General features: G+C 53.9%; 7 protein-coding genes across 7 annotated transcripts; 5 read left to right on the forward strand and 2 right to left on the reverse strand.

Annotated features, from left to right (window-relative positions):
- Positions 1 to 1076: 1076 nt before the first annotated feature.
- On the reverse strand, positions 1077 to 5753 carry T069G_04617 (carboxyltransferase domain, subdomain A and B domain-containing protein; the record flags this gene model as incomplete). Its single annotated transcript, XM_056171827.1, has 16 exons — positions 1077 to 1315; positions 1419 to 1825; positions 1893 to 2322; positions 2374 to 2512; positions 2576 to 2894; positions 2959 to 3111; positions 3176 to 3430; positions 3486 to 3738; positions 3791 to 3809; positions 3871 to 4169; positions 4259 to 4702; positions 4773 to 5005; positions 5064 to 5098; positions 5154 to 5427; positions 5484 to 5603; positions 5674 to 5753. The coding sequence occupies 16 exons, from the start codon at positions 5751 to 5753 to the stop codon at positions 1077 to 1079; spliced, it is 3699 nt and encodes a 1232-aa protein (XP_056028685.1).
- A 569-nt stretch (positions 5754 to 6322) lies between these two features.
- T069G_04618 (acyclic terpene utilization family protein atuA domain-containing protein) lies at positions 6323 to 8369 on the reverse strand (the record flags this gene model as incomplete). The annotated part of the gene is made up of 3 exons (XM_056171828.1): positions 6323 to 6912; positions 6970 to 7109; positions 7207 to 8369. 3 exons carry the CDS (start codon positions 8367 to 8369, stop codon positions 6323 to 6325), a joined length of 1893 nt encoding a protein of 630 aa, XP_056028686.1.
- Positions 8370 to 8899: 530 nt separating this feature from the next.
- On the forward strand, positions 8900 to 9877 carry T069G_04619 (putative cyclase domain-containing protein; the record flags this gene model as incomplete). The annotated part of the gene is made up of 1 exon (XM_056171829.1): positions 8900 to 9877. One exon carries the CDS (start codon positions 8900 to 8902, stop codon positions 9875 to 9877), a length of 978 nt encoding a protein of 325 aa, XP_056028687.1.
- A 953-nt stretch (positions 9878 to 10830) lies between these two features.
- T069G_04620 (aldehyde dehydrogenase family domain-containing protein) lies at positions 10831 to 12410 on the forward strand (the record flags this gene model as incomplete). Its single annotated transcript, XM_056171830.1, has 2 exons — positions 10831 to 10875; positions 10980 to 12410. 2 exons carry the CDS (start codon positions 10831 to 10833, stop codon positions 12408 to 12410), a joined length of 1476 nt encoding a protein of 491 aa, XP_056028688.1.
- A 1158-nt stretch (positions 12411 to 13568) lies between these two features.
- Positions 13569 to 15563, forward strand: T069G_04621 (fungal specific transcription factor domain-containing protein; the record flags this gene model as incomplete). Its single annotated transcript, XM_056171831.1, has 1 exon — positions 13569 to 15563. One exon carries the CDS (start codon positions 13569 to 13571, stop codon positions 15561 to 15563), a length of 1995 nt encoding a protein of 664 aa, XP_056028689.1.
- An 890-nt stretch (positions 15564 to 16453) lies between these two features.
- Positions 16454 to 18055, forward strand: T069G_04622 (aminotransferase class-III domain-containing protein; the record flags this gene model as incomplete). Its single annotated transcript, XM_056171832.1, has 5 exons — positions 16454 to 16591; positions 16694 to 16802; positions 16860 to 17123; positions 17195 to 17348; positions 17413 to 18055. The coding sequence occupies 5 exons, from the start codon at positions 16454 to 16456 to the stop codon at positions 18053 to 18055; spliced, it is 1308 nt and encodes a 435-aa protein (XP_056028690.1).
- A 690-nt stretch (positions 18056 to 18745) lies between these two features.
- On the forward strand, positions 18746 to 20581 carry T069G_04623 (sugar transporter domain-containing protein; the record flags this gene model as incomplete). Its single annotated transcript, XM_056171833.1, has 6 exons — positions 18746 to 18840; positions 18901 to 19001; positions 19072 to 19268; positions 19347 to 19606; positions 19658 to 20271; positions 20337 to 20581. The coding sequence occupies 6 exons, from the start codon at positions 18746 to 18748 to the stop codon at positions 20579 to 20581; spliced, it is 1512 nt and encodes a 503-aa protein (XP_056028691.1).
- Positions 20582 to 20602: the final 21 nt, after the last annotated feature.

A 20602-nucleotide genomic window follows, 5' to 3' on the forward strand; every position in this document is an offset into this window, starting at 1 on the left:
CAGTGTGAATGAAGAATAACACAAGCGCGGGTATAAATGGAACCCCGTAGCTAAAAAGGAAGTATGGGAATTCAAGACGGCGTAAGTCAGAGGTGCTGTAGCGTCGAAAAATTGTGAAATAGACGTTGCAGGCCAAGCAGAGGTTCCAACAAACATCGGAAGCGAAGAACCTAGACACAAGTTAGCGACAACTGAGAGATAATCGACGGAGGGGCCGAGTTAAGATCCGACAGCTATTACCATTGTATGAAGAACGACTGCGATAGGCAGAGTGAGCTACCCGCGCCAGCCTTGACTCCATCGACATTTATAAAGGTCGATATATTGATCATAATGTTTCCCCATGTCGCGTAAAAGATGAGTCGATTGATCGGGGTTTTAAACCGGTTGCTCAGTAAGAAGCTTGCCACGACGAACACTGAGGACACAAGCGACAGCGACGCTGTGGATCGCGTGATGATGATAAGCGCTCTGCGCTGACTTTCAGATGGGGCCATCTAGGCAGTGGTTCAGCAGCTGTAGCTACTGTCAGAGCAAGCACGGCTCATCTTAAACAATGATTTGAACAAGATGAGGACGGAAAAATGATGCGCAGCACGTGAAAGTCCGACGACCTCGCATCTGCGTAAATTCATCCCCGTTTGTGGCTTTGCCAACATGCTCATTCAGCCACCTGGCACAAGTAAACTCTATCTTCGTAGACGTGTGCGGCGACTCCAGCGCCTAGGGCAGAAAACCTTAATATCAATCATACGTGGCTTTCTGATTAGCGGCAGAGCGAGAACAGCACGATACAAGTTTGGTACATTTGGCACAACAAGCTTACAACTGGCGATACTCAAGTTGACTGTTCGTACCATGTCATTTGGCCACACTGACTGAGTCTACACATCTTGTGTCCTAGATTGACCTTGCTTGTCTTGACGGCTATGAACAGTCTTGGAGCTGTTGTTTGTTGGACCTCGGATTGCATGTATTCACCCCGATAGTTGCTGTAGATGCAACCAAGCTGAACCTCTTACAGCAGCAAATGAAACTTGGACATTCTATAATGCTCTATAGCCCTTTTTCTTTTTTTACTGAACTTCTTCAACGAAGCAAATTGGATCGCCTGGTGAAACAATGGACCCTGGTTTCTGAACGACTTTGGTTACTCTGGTACCGATGAACTCATCTTCGCTGAAGACACTGATCTCCATCTTCATCGCTTCAAGGATGGTAATCAAATGGTTTTTCTGGATGATATCACCCTCCTTAACCTGCAGCTTCCAGACGTTGGCGTTCATTGGCGACGCAATATACGAGAGTTTTGGATCTATGAGAGGGTTCAGTTAATCATTTGACGTATGCTTGGATGGGTTACTCGCAGAGGAAAGACACGATTGAATCAAGAGTGGCGCAGGATATAGTCAACGTACCAGCTTTGAGTTTTTCAATATCGTCAGTGACAAATGTAACCATTGCTGCTTTACTAGCTTTCCATTCTGCAAGGAGAGAAGCTTCTTCCTTTGCCAATACCGCAGCCGCTTCGTCTTGTCTCTTCCGAACTTGTACCAAATCATCTTGAATGCTATCCAAAAACTCGTTGTATTCTTTCAAATCAAACTCAGCAGGTTGAATGTCGTATGTGAATTGACCTGCGTGGAAGTCATCGAGAAATTTGTTATATTCCTCTTCCGAGACTTGATAGAACTCAAACTGGTCAAATGTTCGGAAAAAAGCAGGCTTGTTTCTTAGATACTGCTTATTAAGGCTGAAAAAGTCCCAGCCTGGAATAGAACGGCCCATCATCTGGAAGCCGCCAGGCGATAGCGAGTTGTACAGGCTATCGGGTGCAGTCCTTCGTCAGTGGATGTCCTGAGTCGTAGGGGTGGTAACGGGGAGATTCATACCATGCTGAGATACCTCCAACACCAACACATCCTTCTGGCGTAGCTGTTCGAGGAGGGTTCCACTTGGGACATCTAAGCTGCTTTCGTGGATCCAAGTTGATGATACAAGGGACAGCAGTGTAAAAGCAAACAGAGACGCAGATCCATCTAGCCTTGATGAAAGTATCAAGGACATCCTGAGCAGTGATTCCGTTATTTCTAGCAACAAAATCAATGTTTGATGGCAAATACACAGCAGAAGAGCGAACAGCTTCAGCGTAGTCCTGAATGTACTTCTTGGTCACAGAATCATCCCAGACCAATGGTAGTCGAATTATTCGACTAGGGAGCTTTGCCTGAGATGCATCTGGGATTCTCTGCTCGGCCTTTATGAGTTTCTCCATCAACTCAGATTGATGTAGTCGAGTGCCGTCAAACTGAACGAGGAGGTCTGAAAGAAGCATCAGTGAGGCCTGTTATGACGCGTCATGATCCGACTTACTGATGTGAGTGGCGACACATCCAGAGATGCGATCGTCTTTCCAGGATTCTATCTCATTGGCCAAAAGCTCTACACGACCCCGAAGGTTGAGCGATGACTTTTGCTGCCCATATTCCACAAGAATGTATGTATCACCAGCCTAGGCTCAGCATTTTTTGTTAGAAGATAGTTCAACGCCATGGTATAATAGATACAGCCATACCTGTCGGTACGTCGTTGGTGGTCGTGAATCTGTCTCGTGAATCTCCTTGATGACAGCAGATACATGGTCGCTCGGGACAACCCAATCAAGGGGTCTCAAATCCTTGATGCCTCCAGGTCGCTTAAAGGCTTCAGAAATCGCCGATATAAAATCTATCGTACGTTTACGCAGCTCTATGGCGCTATCAAAAGAGATAGGTTTGAACGTGACGGTGTTACCAGGTGATACTTGGCCGAGTCGCCAGAAGTCTGCGCGAACAACGGTATTTGTGGATATGAAACCACCCATATCTGGGCCTTCTAATGGCAGAATGTTTGCGCTGTTGGCAGTCTGTTAGCCGAGTACATCCTTCTATTGGAATTGGCATTTTTTGGAGGACACACGCGTCGCCAGCCCAATTCACGGCTCCAAGGGGATAGCCATATTCGAGAACGTTGCTCGGATGGCCTCCTCCCTCTCCACCATCTTGGCGGCTGAACTCTGGCGTTGGGCCAACAATCGCAATACCGCTTCGACTGGCGTTGTGAGACACTTTCCTGTATTTTTCAAGATACGTCAGCAAATGGCGCATACAGACCACCTCGCAGCGTCATTTCATACCATTTTGTGTTGTAGAGAGTCTCAATTCCACTGTTGGTCAGGAAACCTACATCGTGTGGACCAGGGACGCAATAAATCTCCCAGTCCGACTCGTATTTGGGAAGTAGATCAGACGGGAAGGCCCTTGTAAACTGAGACAGCCGACTGACATCTTGCTCCTTTATGAAAATCAAATCACCTGCAGCCAGCCTTCGCCCTTGATATCCGCCAAAATTGCAAGCAATTGCATTGGACTTGGAGCCGATGAACTTGGGGCTGTAGAACAATTAGCAAGCGTTGCCGTAATGGGCTTCTCCATTGACACACTTACACAGACGGAAAGCCCCCCGAGATGGCCAGGTATGCCCGACAACCGTTACCCCTGATTTTCCCAAGTGATAGCCGCTGACCAGCCTTCACAGCGAAGCTCTCCCAAGATTTCTTGGGTTCACCATCTAATTCGATGGCAATATCGGGCCCGCTGACGGCAACCAGGGCGTCTGCCAAGAAGCGGAGTTCCGGGCCAGCACCGGTCATTTCCAGAGCCTCCGTGGTTAGCTCATTGCCAACCAAGATGTTCGCGACTATACTTCTGTCAGCGTGTCACATCTGCCATTTCTATCCTGGGGCACTAACTCTGGAATGCCAGTGGATCCTGTGACAGATGTTAGCATATAAGGAATTGCGGACGTGTTAGAGATGTTTCGTGTTCATACCATAGGACCGGACTCAGGTACGCCATTTCGTACACCAAACCAGGCTGGGAGGTCCTGAATGTGTGTAAGAGGCCCCCCCGAGATGACATCAATTGCGCAAGGCTTGTAGTTAAACTTGGTCGAGAGGAAGTTTGTGGTTGTCTGTCCAGCCTTGAATGGCGGTGATGCCAGGATCTGTCGCAGAAAGTCGGCGTTTGTTGGTGGTCCAGCAATAACGGAATCGTCGATGAAGCGGATCAGCTTCTCGCTGCTTTCCTCCCGAGTTGGCGAATGTGCCATGAGCTTGGCAAGCAGGGGATCTTGGTCATCGGCTGTCAGCGCAAAAACCTACAGCAGCCGAGCAGTTGCTCCGTTACTCCACCCGTGCTCTACTATGTAGTTGACTCACCATAATATGCCGATATGTTGGTACCTTTCGTCACCCATGTGTCGATACGGATGTCCCCCTTAGCCCACTCTAGATCTTGCAAGAGACCGGGCGAAGGCGCATAGTTGCGAACTGGGTTCTCCGCGTAAAGCCGCAATTCAACAGCTGCACCCTGTGGCCCAGTTGGCTGGCGTTGCTTCAGATGCTTAATGCCACCAAGTGGCGAGGCTTCCGCGGCCGCCTGTTCATACATCATGGCGACAAGGTCCACGTTGTAGCACAGTTCCGTGATTCCATGCTCCACTTGCAGACGGGTATTCATTTCAAGGAAAAAGAAGCTGCCGGTATCATCGTCCACTAGGAACTCTACCGTACCGGCGGACTTATACTTGACCAACTCGGCAAGCCGAATGGCCGCATCACTCAGCTTTTGGCGGAGCCCTGGAGTCTTCCCCACGAATAGACCTATCCGCACCGTTGAATTAGCTGCCATCAGGAGCTTCTGCTTGCACGAAGAAGTCTATTTGAAACTTACTGGGGCATTCCTCGATGACTTTCTGATGACGACGCTGGATGGAACACTCTCTTTCAAAGAAGGATATGGCATCGCCCAGCCCGTTACCGAAGATCTGGACCTCGATGTGACGACCCTGAGCAATGTACTTTTCCATGAAGACACCAGCATTCTTGAACAGCGTCTGGCCTCTTGAAACAATGGTCTCGAAGTAATGCTGCACCTCGTCCGAGTTATTGCAAACTTGGAGGCCCCTTTAAAATAGACTTCAGCAGGGAAACAATGCGATCTGTTGAAAGGTCCGAGACTTACATACCACCACCTCCGGCTGTAGCTTTGAGAATGACCTGTGATGTGAATGGAATGAGTCGAAATGCAGCCTACTACTTCATGCGAACTCACCGGGAATCCGATCGCCTCTGCCGCCTGTCTCGCCTCTTGAGCACTCTTCAATAAGTCCTTGGTTCCTGGAACAATAGGAACGCCAGCCTCTTCCGCGAGAATCCGAGACGTGTGCTTGATTCCGAATGACTTGATCGTGTCGGAGCTGGGCCCAATCCATGTCATGCCGGCCTTTACTACGTCTTCGGCAAAGTCGGTGTTCTCCGACAAGAAGCCATAGCCAGGTATTACGCTGGCAACATTTTCTGCCTGGCAAATTTCCAAAATTTCCGCGCTGTTGAGCATATGAGTTTAGGATCTCAAAGCGCTTTTTTGTTCCCCACGACTTACGTTTGCAGGTAGCCACCGGCGTTTCCTCCAGTCAGCGGCACCGCTTTATCTGCAAGACGAACATGAAGAGATTGTTGGTCCACTGGCGTATATATTGCTATAGTCTTGATTCCGAGAGCTCTTTTTTTTTTTTTTAACTTGTCAGGGCTTCTTCGACCACTGCACTAGTATCCGGGAATTCTTCACTTACTTGGCAGACTTAATGAGCCGGACTGCAATCTCCCCTCGATTGGCAATAAGCACCGGCGATATATGTGACATAGAGGCCATCTTTGCAACTGCACTTATTTCGTGTGAAGCAGAACTCCTTGATGTCTACATGTATCGATGAAGATTCACCATCAACAGCAACAAGGGTTTCGGGAGGTGTACTTTATGGATAAAGTATGTATGTGGGGCCCGACTGTTCCCATGGATCAGAGTTTAACACTAATGCCAGGCACGATAATTCATGGACTACAATTGCGTGTCCGGCGTCAAGGGCGTCTGTTGCGTTTGGATCGGCCTCCCCGCATACATGTAAGTACAATGAGGTACTTCCAACGTCGACCAAATGTACATTACAATTTCCTTGGCTGCCACGCAGTGTAGCGTGAGTGCCGTCCGTGGTAACTACATGTCAATACGATAGCAAGGAAGAAAAGACGCCTCCATCAGGCGGGTACAGCGCAGGTTGGGGACTAAACCAAAAAGTTGGCTTCTTCTTGACAGTCAGCATCTAATTACATAAGGGTATGTACACCATCAGTTATGTTGAAGAGCAGTAGAAGATGGCATCCGATTTGCTACTACTATTGTTGCTATTTGTATCTGAGTCACTGATCTATGGATGTTTCTCTCTAATCTTCTTCCCAGCAGTAAGGTACGAACCGCTGGGGGATAGGAACCCTCTTCGCTCGTATATAGTCCGCAAACCCTTTGCCTCTCGAGTCCAACAGCGTAGAACTGCTAACGCCGCGCCCTAGAATTCCATAGATGACAAAGTGTACCGCGTAAATCTTGGGAAACTCCACTCTCTCAATGCTATATGAATCTTTCCAGTCGCGGCCGATGAGTCCCCGGAAAGTGGAAATGGTCATGTAGGAGCGGAACCAGTCCCACACCTCAGCCGTGTGAACGAATAGCCCGCAATTCAGATTCGGTCCCTTGTCGCCGGATCTGCCCAGTGCTAAATTACCTAGAGGCATGGAGACGGTTGGGCCCATAGACGCCAGAGACACCGGCGATGGTGAATCGTAGCTCACGCGTGGTTCAACAGGTTCAGATTGAGCCAATGGTGAAGACTCCACTGTCTGAATTACCTCGCCACTGGCGTCTAAGAAGTGCACGGCCTCATGCAGGTCATTCTGCTGTACGAGGGACGGATAGTAGACGTAGAAGGGTTTCGGGTTGCCCGTTCTCGAGTCCTGCGGTTGATAGCGACCTGCTGCTGTTAGATAAAACCACCCCCGTGCAATACAAGTGAACTGCCGCATTAGCCACTGACCTGAGAAGTGCTGCATGGACTCATTCTGGATCATCTTGCGGAACGCCAGGAGAGGCTCCTGGGTAAGCGCCTGCACATAAGTGCGGCAGTATGTTGTGCTTTCCAGCTGACTCTGAGGGTCATCCTGTGGCTTGCCGACTCTGTAGTTCAACTCAACATAGTGATCAGGTTAGCTTCGAAATCGGGATGCACTCAATACATGTATTGGGGGGGGGGCTCAGCGCGCGGCACACGCACACTTGGAAGTCAATCACGTCAAACGCGTCCTGCAGCCCAGCCTCGGCGATGCGGTATCTCATCTGTCGCTCGTACAGGAGGTACTTCTTGCTCGTCGCATATCCACCGGCGTTTGTGAGGAACTCGGCCTCGAAGCCTCCCTTGTAGAAGATGGACAGTTTCGTCGTCGGGGGCGGCGGGCGGCCCACAACGCCACTGACCCTGACGCGGTCCTCGCCGGCAGCCACTATCTCGATGTCATCCAGGATAGCTTTCACATCGCTGTTGAGATAGACGTTGCCCTGAATCTCATAGAGAAGCTGGCACCGCACCGTGTCCTCGGTGACCATGCCGTTGGTGCCTCGGTGCTTGGTGATGACGCACGTTCCGTCGGCGTCGATCTCTGCAATGGGGAATCCGACATCGACAAAGCGGTCCAGGGGATACCTGTGGAATCCGGAGAAGTTGGCGCCCGTCACGTAGCCAGAGCACTCGATGAGGTGCCCTGCAACCAAAGCCCCAGCCAGCTCGTTGTAGTTGGTGCTCGCCCAGTCATGCCACCACCACGCCGCGGCGATGACGGGTGAAGCATCAGCCACCCTGCCGCAAATGACAATCTGGGCGCCGTTGCTCAGACCGTCGACAATAGCCCGTGCCCCGAGATAGGCGCGACAGGCCAGGAGCGGGTTCTTTTCCGGGCCGCCCCAGGCGTGGGTGCTGCCCTGAACATCAACATCCTGGTGGAAGTACAAGGGGAGCTTCCCTTGCTGCGAGGTCCAACGGCGGACGTCCTCCAGCCTGTCGTCCCCGGACACGAAAGCCACCCTGACTTGATGGCCCTTGCTGGTTGCGAGCTGCTGGCAGCGAACCGCCAGGGCCTTTGCGCCGAGGCCGCCGCCGTTGATGACGACCCGGATGCCCTTTTGCGCGATGACGTCGATGCTCTGCTGCAGAGCATCCCATGCGTTGGCCTTGAAGCCCTCGCCGGTGCCCGCGGCCATGGACTCGGCCTCCTGGGCCAGGTTGTTCTCGGCCAGCCAGTCGCCTGTGATGAAGTCGACCTGCCCGAGCTCGGCCTGCTTCTTCATCTGCCAGCCCGGGTCCAGCTGGGCACCGGAGCAGTTGGCGACTCTGACGGGCCTGAGGCCCTTGTCAGGGTGGTTTAGGGGTTCCGACAATTGCATGATGGATGTCTGGTGTTAATGCTGGGAAAGTCTGATCGGTTGGGCAATGCAGCAACGGCAGCGACTCAACGTCAGTTATCTTCGCGGAGCCAGATCAACGCGGCACCATCACATGATTACCTCGTGGCTAGCTCACAGAAGCAAAAAGCACGGCCGGGCGTGCGCGGTAGAATTACATGTATCTTGATGTCAGAGGCATCGGTGCAAGCCGTTGCTGTGTCGAGGTGCGCCAGTTACATGTAGATGCTGAGACGCCGTAGACGCCCGAACCGATCGATTCGGAGGTGGGGAGGGAGGGACACACGACACGAGGCGGGGGAGATGGGGATTCGAAGAGACGGGATTTAACACATACCAGATAGTTTAGAATTGAGATATCCATCTCCGTATTTTTCTCATCGTCTACCGGAGCCCGAGATTCGGCGCAGCAAGCAACATTTAAGGAGTCTGAGTACATACATGTATTTGAGCACTGCTCTGAGTTGCCAGGCAACAGAAACCAGCCAGCCAGCCAGCCCGTCGTCGACGCCATGTCTGGACCGCCGATTCCATTCTCCAGCCTACCCGTCAACAAAGACAACCCGCTGTCTCGCCTCAATGCCTGGGGCGTGTACGGGCCGGACGACGAGGTGGGCTTCCTCAACCGCCAGACGCCCGACATCATTGCCGCCGCCGCCGCCAGCGAGATCAAGACGGGGATCCGAGTGGCACTAGACGCACCGCTGAGCTTCCAGGGCGCGGAGCCTCTGTTCGGGCGCCAGGCGTTCCAGCAGGACATGTACCAGAAGAAGCCCAAGATGGTGCACGACGACACGTGGTCCTTCAACACGCAGACTAGCTCGCAGTGGGACGGGCTCAGGCACTACGCGTACCAGAAAGTCGGGCTGTTCCACAACGGCACGACTCTCGAGCAGATTGCCACTACGGAGAAGCTGGGCATGGGAAAGGTGGTCCAGCGCGGCGGCATCACGGGACGGGCCGTACTGGTGGACTTTGCACGGTGGAAGGACACGCCCGAGGGCGCCCGGGCGGTCAACGGCGAGTTTGAAAACTTCAAGACTTGCGCAATCAAGCTGGAATGGATCCAGGAGACGCTGGCCTACCAGGGAACCGAGGTGCGCTTCGGCGACATCCTGGTTGTGCGCAGCGGCTGGTTCCCGGCGTTCCGGGCGCTGAGCGAGGAGCGCCTGGCGGAGCTGCGGATGATGCGGCCGCCGCCGGTGGGCGGCCTGGAGCAGAGCAGCGGGACGCTGCAGTGGATCTGGGACAACTTCAGCGCCGTGGCCAGCGACCAGCCCAGCTTCGAGCGGTGGCCGACGCCGCTGGACTGGAGCCTGCACGAGGTGCTACTGGCGGGCTGGGGGTGCAACATTGGCGAGATGTGGGATCTGGAGGAGGTCAGCAAGCGCTGCGAGGCGCTGGGACGCTGGAGCTTCTTCCTCGTAAGCATGCCGACGCATGTGCCGGGGGGCGTGGCGAGTCCCTCGAATGCCGTGGCCATATTCTAATGGGGGAGCGACGAGGGTTGGCAGTGTTGAGAGACGAGACGGGTGAGGAGGAGGAGGAGGAGGAGGAGGAGGCGGTAGTAGAGGACCTGGAGGAGGTGATGCTAATGCTGATAGTGGTGATGCTAATAGTGATACTAATAGTAATGACAGCAGTGATAATAGTAGTAGTAGTAGTTAAGGATAATAAGTAAGCAGGTATATACATGTAAGTAAATACCTAGTACTCTATACTTCCAAGTAATGCGTAAACTACGTGGACTTCATAAGTATATTATGTATCTACCCTAAGTACCTTAACTAAGACAGAAGCATAAGGTACCTATTTAATACAGAATTACTAATTATACTACTCCTTACCTATAGATTATTGCCTACCACATTGTATATTGATACATGTAAATTCCTTCCTCTCACAGTATCTATCTATCTATGAATCATAGTATTACACAATAAGCTGTTTGCGCAAACACATGGCTCGCAATTCACGGCCCAGCATTACTTACTTAGTCACTCACTCACCCACTACTATCCATCCCCGTATGGCGCCAGTGTTGGGCGTTTGCGGCGGGGCTGGCGTGTGCAGCGCATACTGTAGGTAGTGCCCGTAATCTGGCCCTGTCCTACTTTTGCCTGGCCCCCGCCGAACCCAGTGCCGGGACAAACTCTACGGAGCAGCCGTGCTCGCAGACGCAAATGATCCAATACTAGAGGCAGAGGTTTTTCTACTGCTACTAACTGACTGATTTATTAACGCGGCCAGCCACTGCTACTGCTGCTTGCCTGACTCCTATTGTTTACAATCAACAACAGCCACTGACTTACCTCGTCCCTTAGCTCGGCTGGCTCTCTCTGTAATCCATAACAGCCTTCAGCTTAACTACCGAGCTTACTTACAATACTTGTAACAATAACAACAACAATAATAACAAAAACAACAACAACAATAAGCAAGGATGACGCCCACAATCACGCAGACGAACCTATACATCAACGGCGAGGTAAGTACATTACATGAACCCACAGCCGAGGCAGTAGTGTAGGCCCGTTGGTACGTTGGAGAGACGGTTATGTAGCGCTGACACCCCCACTCCCCGGGAACCAGTACGTGCCGTCTGTCAAAGGCGAGACGCTGTCCATCTACTCGCCCAACGATGACTCGCTGGTGACGGACAAAATACAGGCAGGCAGCGAGGCCGACGTGGACAAGGCGGTGGCGGCAGCCAAGGCGGTGTTCCCGGCGTGGCGGAATACGGCCGGATCGGAGCGGGGGCGGCTGATGCTGCGGTTCGCGGACCTGCTGGAGGCCAGCACGGAGCGGATGGCGGAGCTGGAGTCGGTGGCGATGGGGCAGCCGGTCAGCGTGGCCAAGAAGGCGATCGCGGGAGGGCTGTCGGTGTGGCGGTACTACGCTGGGTGGGCGGGCAAGATCCGGGGCGACAGCTTCATGCCGACCGAGGCGGACGGGTCGTATAAGCTGGTGCAGTACGAGCCGCTGGGCGTGTGCGCGGGCATCTGCGCGTGGAACGGGTCGCACGGGCTGGCGGCGTGGAAGCTGGCGCCGGCGCTGGCGGCGGGCAACACGTACGTGCTCAAGCCGTCGGAGAAGAGCCCGCTGGCGCTGCTCGAGTACGGGCGGCTGTTCGCCGAGGCCGGCTTCCCCCCGGGCGTGGTCAACATCGTGCCGGGCGCCGGGCCCACGGGGTCGGCCATTGCCAGCCACATGGACATTGCCAAGGTGGCCTTTACGGGCTCGGCGGCGGTGGGCCGGGCCGTCATGAAGGCGGCGTCGGCGTCCAACCTCAAGACGGTGACGCTGGAGCTCGGGGGCAAGTCGCCGGCGCTGGTGTTTGCGGATGCGGACCTGGCCAACGCCGTGCAGCACACGTCGGCCGGCTTCCTGCGCAACTCGGGCCAGGTGTGCTTTGCGTCGTCGCGCGTGCTGGTGCACGAGTCGGTGGCGGACGAGTACGTGCGCGGCGTCAAGGCGGCGTTCGAGGCGGCGCGGCTCCAGATGGCGCACTCGCTGCGGCCTGAGACGGTGTACGGCCCCGTGGCGGACCGCAAGCAGTTTGAGCGCATCATGGGCTTCCTGGACCACGCAAAGGCCGAGGGCACGCAGGTGCTGGCGGGAGGCGGGCGACTGGGCGACCAGGGCACCTTTATCGAGCCGACCGTCTTCCTCAACCCGGACCTGGGCAGCCGCGTCTACCGCGAGGAGATATTCGGGCCCGTCCTGTCCATCAACACGTTCCGCGACGAGGACGAGGCCGTGCGCCTGGCCAACGACACCAGCTACGGGCTCGGCTCCTCCGTCTACACCAGCGACCTGGGCCGGGCCCTGCGCGTCGCCGACAAGATGGACGCCGGCACCGTCGGTATCAACGGCGTCTTCATCACCAGCGCCCAGACCCCCTTTGGCGGCTTCAAGCAGAGCGGCACCGGCAAGGAGAGCGGCGAGGAGGGCCTGAGGGCCTATCTGCGCGCCAAGACCATCCACATCAACATGCACCCGCTGTCGTCGGCCAAGCAGTAGACGACAGACTGATGATAGACTAACTGCAGTGCTGCTAGTAGTATCACTACCGTACTCGTATTCTCTCGCAAATCTCGAGGAAAATTAGCCAATTACATGTATTTATCCTATCCAAGACAGGGTTTAATTCTGGGGAGATGCACAGTCGAAGTTTACGAGAGAATACGGTAGTCTGTTGGTAACGAACTCTGGGGCGGAGGGCAGGGTCAAAAAGGGAGGGGGCCAAACACAGATTCGCTGGCTGTTCTTGGCCGCGGGCTGGGTCTCGTCTCTCTGTATGAACAACTTGTGGCACTTTCCGCAGATAGAAGAATATACATGTAGGCAGAAATATATGCTTTTCATCCATCACCTGGCCACACGCGCGATCCTTTTGTGCTGTCCTTTGCCCCCTTAGAATCATGGCGCCGGTTTGAATTCCATCCATTGAGCCCAAGCAGGGGACCCCTTATAAACGAAGGTAATATAATAGTAATAATAATTTACGTACATGTAGCTAACGCATGGCTGATTAATTGAAGTCCCTGCGTAGGGCCATGTCCATAGTATACACACATATATAAACCGAGAGGCATATGCACAGTGGCTTACACTCTTATAACACACGCACACACTCACAGTGGCTTACACACACGCTCACAGTGTTTTACACACTTACATGTACACAAATGTCCCGCTTGGGTACTGCCATGTACTGGCGCAAGCTCTAGTACTGCCCTAACTCCGTTCCGCTACTCCCAACTCTGCTGCTATCAGCCCCAAGTCAAGAGCCATCTATCCATGGCTAGCGACAGTCCCAGGGCTTATATCCTACCGCTGGCCCGACCTCACTCTCTCTATCTGGGCCTCGGCCTTGTTAGTCTCTGTATTTTCCAGCCTCAGAGCCTTACACCGTCTTCCCTTCTGTGCCTCTCTCTCCCCCCTCTCTCTCTCCCCCCCTCTCTCTCCCCCACCCTCTCTGTTTATCTCTATCTATCTATCTATCCATCTATCTATATATATATATTTGATGTGTGTCCTCAGCTGGATACAGGCAGCGTCTTCTTCTTCAAAATAATAGCAACAGTAACAACTAGAACAACGGCGACAACAACGTTCCCTTGCCCTCCATCTCCCTCTCTCCCTGCCCCTCTACCAAGCTCCGCCAACGCCGCCACCATGGATCTCCCCGAGCTGTACAGGCTGTTCGACGTTGAGGCTGACCCGACTGTGCTGCCACAGTTCAACCTGGACTTCACCTTCGCCAATACTGCCCTCCCCGACGCCATTGGCCTGCCCTTTGAAGCCGGCGGCATCCCGTCCGCCTCCCCAAACACACATATCCCCGGCACCGCCAACGCGGGCCATCCGGATGTCCACATCATCGCCGCCGCCGCCGCCGGCAACCACCGCACCGCACTCGTGCCTGCTTCTCACGACCAGGCAGACTGGGCCCTCGCGGATCAGGCACGCGGCGCCGGCATCCCCAAACAGCGGCAAAGGCGCTTCGCCCCGCGCAGCCGCCACGGATGTCTCACCTGTCGCGCCCGCCGCAAGCGCTGCGACGCCCAGCGGCCTGTATGTCGCGCCTGTATCCGTGTCAACGTCGAGTGCGAGTGGCCCAGCAAGGGGCGCGCCTCCGACTATCACCGCCGTGATCTGGACACCGAGGCCAACGATCACCAGCACGGCTGTGACGAGCAGCAGCAGCAGCAGCCGGCCAGACCCGAGGCCGCAGCACGCGGCTCCTTCGTCACCTCGGACTATATGGCTGCCTCTTTGTCGTCTTCGTTGTCTTCTTCGTCTTCTTCCACGGCTACCGTCCCTCAGGCTCCCAGCTACTCGACGCTGCCCAACCGCTTCAACCGCAAGCTCTCCGCCAAGGACGCCGCCCTGGAACGCCACCTGCTGACCTACTACGTACACAGCTTCATCCCCCGCGTCACCATAGCCAAGTCGTCCACCAACGTCTTCACATCCCTCTACATCCCCATGTCCTTCCAGCACTCCGGCGTCCTCGACGCCATCATCGCCTGCGCCGCCGCCCACCTCGCCAAGTCCACCCAGAGCTTCCACAAAAGCCAGGAGCTGCACCAGGTCGTAGTCCAGCGCCAGCGGCTTGCCCTCGACTACGTCAAGAGCCAGGTGGAGAACCCGTCAATGGCCGACGGCGTGGGAGAGCAGGGCGACTACAAGCTCGAGGTGGTGGTGGTCCTGCTGCTCCTCGTCGGCCTGGAGACGCAGACCGGCGGCCGCGGCTTGCGCTGGATGCAGCAGATTCAGTGGGTTCGGCAGCTGCTCCAGAGACAGGCGGCATCCGTAACGGATGTCTGGAATTCTTGGGAAGTGGACTGCGTTCTGAACCACTTCGTCTATCACGACGTCATGTGCCTCATCATGGAAGATGTCCTGGACCCAGAGACCCGCTCTGGTCTGTCTGATGACTCTACTTTGGCTGACAGCCCGCCGTTGGCTATGCCACCTCTACCGCCGCCTCTGCCGATGGACCCAGTTCACTCCAGCCAGGGTTGCTTCGGCGCTTCATCCTGCGGCCCTGCCTCGCCTGTGGTCCCGAGCATACATGTACATGTAGGCAACACCAACATGGACATCGACTGCCTTCTCGGCTTGTCCACAGATCTGTTCAAGCTCATCATGAGACAACGCGACTTGCGTGAGGCCCGCTACTGGCTGCCGGGCGCCGACGACTCACACTTCTGGGAGCTCGAGACGGAAATCTCGAATTGGCAATACAACAACGATCTGGCTGCCTCCCTGGACGTCAACACTCGTCTGGATCTAATCGCACTGGCCGAGTGTCATCGCCTTACGGCCCTCATCTTGCTCTACCGTCAACACACTGGCCGATCCTACTATCTGCCGGATCTGGCCTCGCAGATCATGTCCATCATCCCCCGCATAAGCCCAGACAGCCCCGTGGCTCCCGCCTTGACCCCCATCCTGTTCCTGGCCGGCGCCGAGCTGACATCGGAGGTGGATATTACATTGTGCGCAAGCAGGCTGAGGAGCATCAAGGACGGCATCAAGATGATGAACGTTGCGCCGGCCGAGGAGGTTTTGCGTCATGTATGGAACGACAGGTTACAAAACAAAATTTCGACCGACTGGCTCAAGGTGATGCGCGCAAGGCATTGGACTATCAACCTGGGTTGACGAGGGGATGGGGTTGGAGCCGAACCGTCTGGAACCGTGAATGCATATGTGTACCTCCAAATATGGTCTGCTTGCTGATCTATATCCAACTTTTTTTTTATCAAGGCAGATGCCTGCACGCTGCACTAGCTTTTCGAGGCTTGGAAAAAACAGAAGATTTTCAATATATTATTAAAAACGTTCACTTTCCATAAGTATACCTAAGCCTTATACATAATGTTACTAATTAATATCATTAAGGAATCAGCCAGAGCCTTTACTACGTCCAGTCTAAAATGCAGTGCTGCAGTTTAAGGTATATCTAAAAAGTTAAGAGTATGACTTTTATAATAATTAGCTAACTTTATCCTAGTTTATCAGAAGTCAAGAACCTATACTCCCTAGGTATATGTAGTCTACACTATAGTTATATACGCTCTAGACGCCATAAACGCATCCCCCAGGTTGGCCTTGCTTAAACCTAGTCGGAACTGTTTACTTTAAATGAGTATAGACGTAGTACTGTAGTTTAAGGTACAAAAAACATAATGATCAGCTGGCTCTGTCCTAGTTTGTCAGGAGTTGGGGCCCTATACTGGTCTACACCATACATGTAGTCATACTCGCTCCAGACGCCATAAACGCATCCTCCGGGTTGGCCTCGCCTCAACCTAGTCCTGCAGCGTTCTACCAGCTATTGTGGCCCGGAGGTAAACTCTTTATCTACTACTTAGAGATAACTTAAGGGTGCAGAGATTACCATAGTCTTTTGTTGTCAGGAACTACCTGATTTCTTCCCTGCATCAATTTCTCGCCCCCCGTCTTCCCAGGACCAGCCTCTCAACTAGTGGTATCTTTGCCTACGTGTTACACTTCTCCCCACACGTACCGGGAGCGTCAATCTCCTGAAAATGGGATCCACCCAGAAGCTGGATCTGAAGCTGTCCGAGAAAGTGCGCTCGCTACTCCGCCAGGAGGCGGCGTACATTGTCGGCGGCGTTGAACCCCTACCCATCTTCCCCGAGCGAGCCCAAGGGGCGAAAATATGGGTAAGCTTGGATCTCACAACCCCGGTTTCATGTGCAGACTGAAATCATGCAGATGGGGATCGACGCGTCACTAATACCTATTTTGCGCTGCCTGGGATGTAGGATGTGGACGGCAAAGAGTATCTCGATTTCATCGTTGGTTTCAGCGCCGCGAACCAGGGCCATGGCCACCCTTACATCATGAAGAAGGTTCGGGAGCAATATGAAAAGAGTCAGTGAGCGTCTACATCTAGCATGGCAAACGCCGGTTCTGACCCCTTGGCGACAGTTGCACTGGTCAACATCTCGGCGCACAACCCTCAATGGGGCCCGTTCGCGGAGAAGATGTGCAAAAGATTCGGCTACGACAAGATCCTGGCCATGATCTCCGGCACCGAAGCCGCCGACACTGCTTGCAAAACGGCCCGCAAGTGGGGTATCGGAGTCAAAGGCATCCCGGCAGAGAAGTGCCTGGTCCTGGCAACGGGCAAGTCGTACCATGGCATGACTTCGGGCGTGTGGAATCTTCAGGATCCGTCCAAGGCGCGCACAGGTAGCTAAACCCCAAGTCTGAACAATGCCGTTTTTTGTTTTTCGTTTGGCGGCTGACGCTTCTCGTCGCAGCATACGGCCTCGATAGCCAAATCCACATGAACATCAACCCTACCACGGGCGAGCCGTTGACGTACCCAGAGATCGACCCGATGCGCCGATGCATCGAGGAGCATCACCAGCGCATTGCGGCCGTCGTGATGGAGCCATATCACGGCGTCACCAGGTATGTGTTTCGTGGAGATGCTCTATATACTTGAGTCTTGCTTGCTCACCACCTATGAACAAAGGGACGTACACGACGAAGGCCGCTATGCTCGAGCAGTCTACGACTTGTGCAGAAAGTACAACATCTTGTTCATTTCGGACGAAGTACGCTCCGGAGCCGGCAAGACGGGAAAGTTCTTCTCATACATGCATCTGGGGGACGACTGCAAGCCCGACATGGTAACCATGGGCAAATCCATCACCGGCGGCGTCTATCCGCAGTCTTTTGTCATGGGCAAGGAGGCAGTCATGTCGCTCATCGGCTCTGGGCAGACCGCATCCACGTTTGCGTATACGCCAGTTGCCATCGCAGCAGCCACTGCGGCCATTGAGACGATAGACCGCGAGAACCTCATGGAGCGTGCCGTAGTCCTTGGGGATCGCTGGGCGTCGACGATCCGATCGTGGAACCACCCTCACATAGACTGGGTGAGCCAGATCGGTGCCGACTGCAACATCTTCGTCAAAGGTGTCAGGGCAGAGCGTCTGGGAGCGTTGCTCATGCACAAAGGCGTGGCCATCTTCCCCGTACATCCACGCATACGCGTATCCATCCCGTTCATCATGACGGACGAGGAGCTGGACAGGGGACTGGCGATTCTCAAGGACGCGCTCAACACGGTGGATCAGTATGGGAGCATTGAAGGAGAGTTTTGGCACCAGTAGGCCCCGTCAACCAACTGGTAGGGGCACGCACGCGATTGAATCAAGCAGGGTATTGTGGACCACTATAGATGGACATGCAAGTAGTACAGCTTTGTGGCAATGTATTAGATTCCAAGCAAGACCTTTGTCCGAACTGACTCCATGTCTGCTCCGCACATGGCGGTGGAGCAAGTATCAATGATCATTGATATCTCTGCCAAGCCGCCTGCTCCATGCTACCAAGGGGGCCATGTTTCCGATTAGCCAATACAAGCGCCGCATGGAATTAGCTTTCTCTCTACTCGTATCGTACTCCGTATCTCTGGCGTTTACAGCGTCTATTGTTATCAACCTGAAGTTTGGAGAATGTGGGCACCGCCAAGCAGATAGAGCGTGTCGATCCGGGGTCTGGTCTCCGCAAAACATGTGGCGTTCTGCCTGTAGCCCTTGGTGCGAAATGCAGGGTCTCTCTCCCCCTATGTGTATGGTTCACATGTTGTCGACATGAATCGGTCAAGGCTGGGGTAGGCTTTCTATCTTCAGCTTGTGGTCGCGATCGATTCATCACCTCGAGACACACAGAACTTAAAAAGGGGAGCTTTCCACGATCACCTGGCATCTGGCATCTGGCAGTCGGCCATCAGCTTTCTCTCCCTTTGGTCTTTTATCGTGAACAGAAAGTCACCTTGCTTTCGAGTACCCGCTTTCACCATGTCTCGCTATGTCCCAAACTTGTACAACTTCTGGATTGTTATCTTCGTAGCTCTCGGATCTGCGGCATGTGCTTACAGTATTGCTGTCATCGGGTATGGGCTGCTTGATGTGTCTCCCCGGTGCCTCGATCCAGTATTTTAACCACTTTGCAGGTCCACGACCGGCCAGCCGTCGTTCTACCGGTCTCTCGGTCTCGCAATGCAGGGCGAGCCGGGATACAGTAGGACAAATCACTTGATCGGCGCATTCAATGGTACGCCTATTTACATTCGCCCCATGCAACATATCAGGACTGTGGTCGAGTTACTGATACAGCTGAGCAGGCGTCAACTCCGCTGGCGCCGCGCTCGGCGCGATCCAAAGCGCTTGGTTGATGGAACGATACTCTCGAAAATATACGATTCAGTTTGGGGCACTCATCCAGATCATCGGCGGTGCTCTCTGCGCTGGTTCCATCAACGTAGGAATGTTTCTGGCTGGTAGATTCATCGTGGGCTGGGCTATTGGAATTCTGTATACGGTAAGCTTCCCAGACCTTTCTAGATGTTACATGCAGCCTTCCATGTGCTCGACGAGGCTGACAAGTCTTCACTACCAGGCCATCCCCGTTTATCAGAGTGAGATGAGCACCCCTGCCACCCGCGGTTTCATGGTCTCTATGCACGGAATCATGATTGCCATTGGCTATCTCCTCAGCTCATGGATCGGATTTGGCGTCTACTTCATCACTGCCAACGGTTCCGACTCCAGCTTCCCATGGCGTTTCCCCATCAGCTTCCAGATCGTCCCAGCCATCCTTCTCCTGGTGGGCTCGCCTAGGCTTCCATTTTCGCCCCGGTGGCTCGTTCAGAAAGGACGGTATGAAGAGGCCAAAGAAGTCCTACGCAGCCTGCATACCTTGAAAGATAGTGACGATCACACCATCTCCAATCGGGAGTTTGACCAGATTCGCCAGCAAACCGAGGCCGACCTGGCGGTCAAGGAGCACACCACATGGTACGAGCTGGTCCGAACTCCAGGCAACAGGAAGAGGGCTTTGATTGCTGTCTTTCTGTTCTGGGGAAATCAAATGACCGGAAACCTTGTCATCGCCAATTACGGAACAATCATCTTTGCCTCGCTCGGAATGACTGGGTATATGCCTTTGTTGCTTCTGGCTCTCTGGATCGTCGTGTCGGTTGGCGGCAACACCATTTGCGCGCTGTTCCTTGATCGTTTCGGCAGACGAAACTTCATGCTTGTTGGTATCGCCGGTATGTTTGCTGCGCTTCTCGGCGAATGCATCACCCAGGCTGTTTCCGTCAACAATGACCCCAACTCCAACATCCCTGGAAAACGCGCCGCAGCATTCTTCCTCTTCTTGTGGATTGCTTTCTACAGCTCCTGCCAAGATGGGACGCAGTATGTCTATCTTGCTGAGATATACCCTAATTATCTACGGGGCCAAGGTACTGCGTTTGGCATCTTCAATCTCTTCATTGCGTCTATTGTCGTCTTGGTAGCCGCACCGACCGCTTTCAGCAGTAAGCATCCCCTCCTGCCCTCGCTTTCGACACCGTGCAAAGCCTTACTAACTTCGCGTGTGCAGCCATTGGTTGGAGATTTTTCATTGTCTTTATCGTGCCGACCTTCTTCTACTTCTGGATCGTGTATTTTATGTTCCCCGAGACTCGCCTCAAGTCCTTGGAGGAGATTGCAGAGCTGTTCTCCGAGTCCGTTGCGGTTCATCTCGATGAGGCCAACGCAGAAGATGAAAAGACAGAAGGTGTCAGTATGACAGAAAATGTATCAGTGAGCAAGGATGGAGCAACAACCAAGCAGGAGACGGTTTAGGGCAGGTCAACCAGGCAACTA

Source organism: Trichoderma breve, chromosome 3, assembly GCF_028502605.1.
Source record: "Trichoderma breve strain T069 chromosome 3, whole genome shotgun sequence".
NCBI lineage: Eukaryota > Fungi > Ascomycota > Sordariomycetes > Hypocreales > Hypocreaceae > Trichoderma > Trichoderma breve.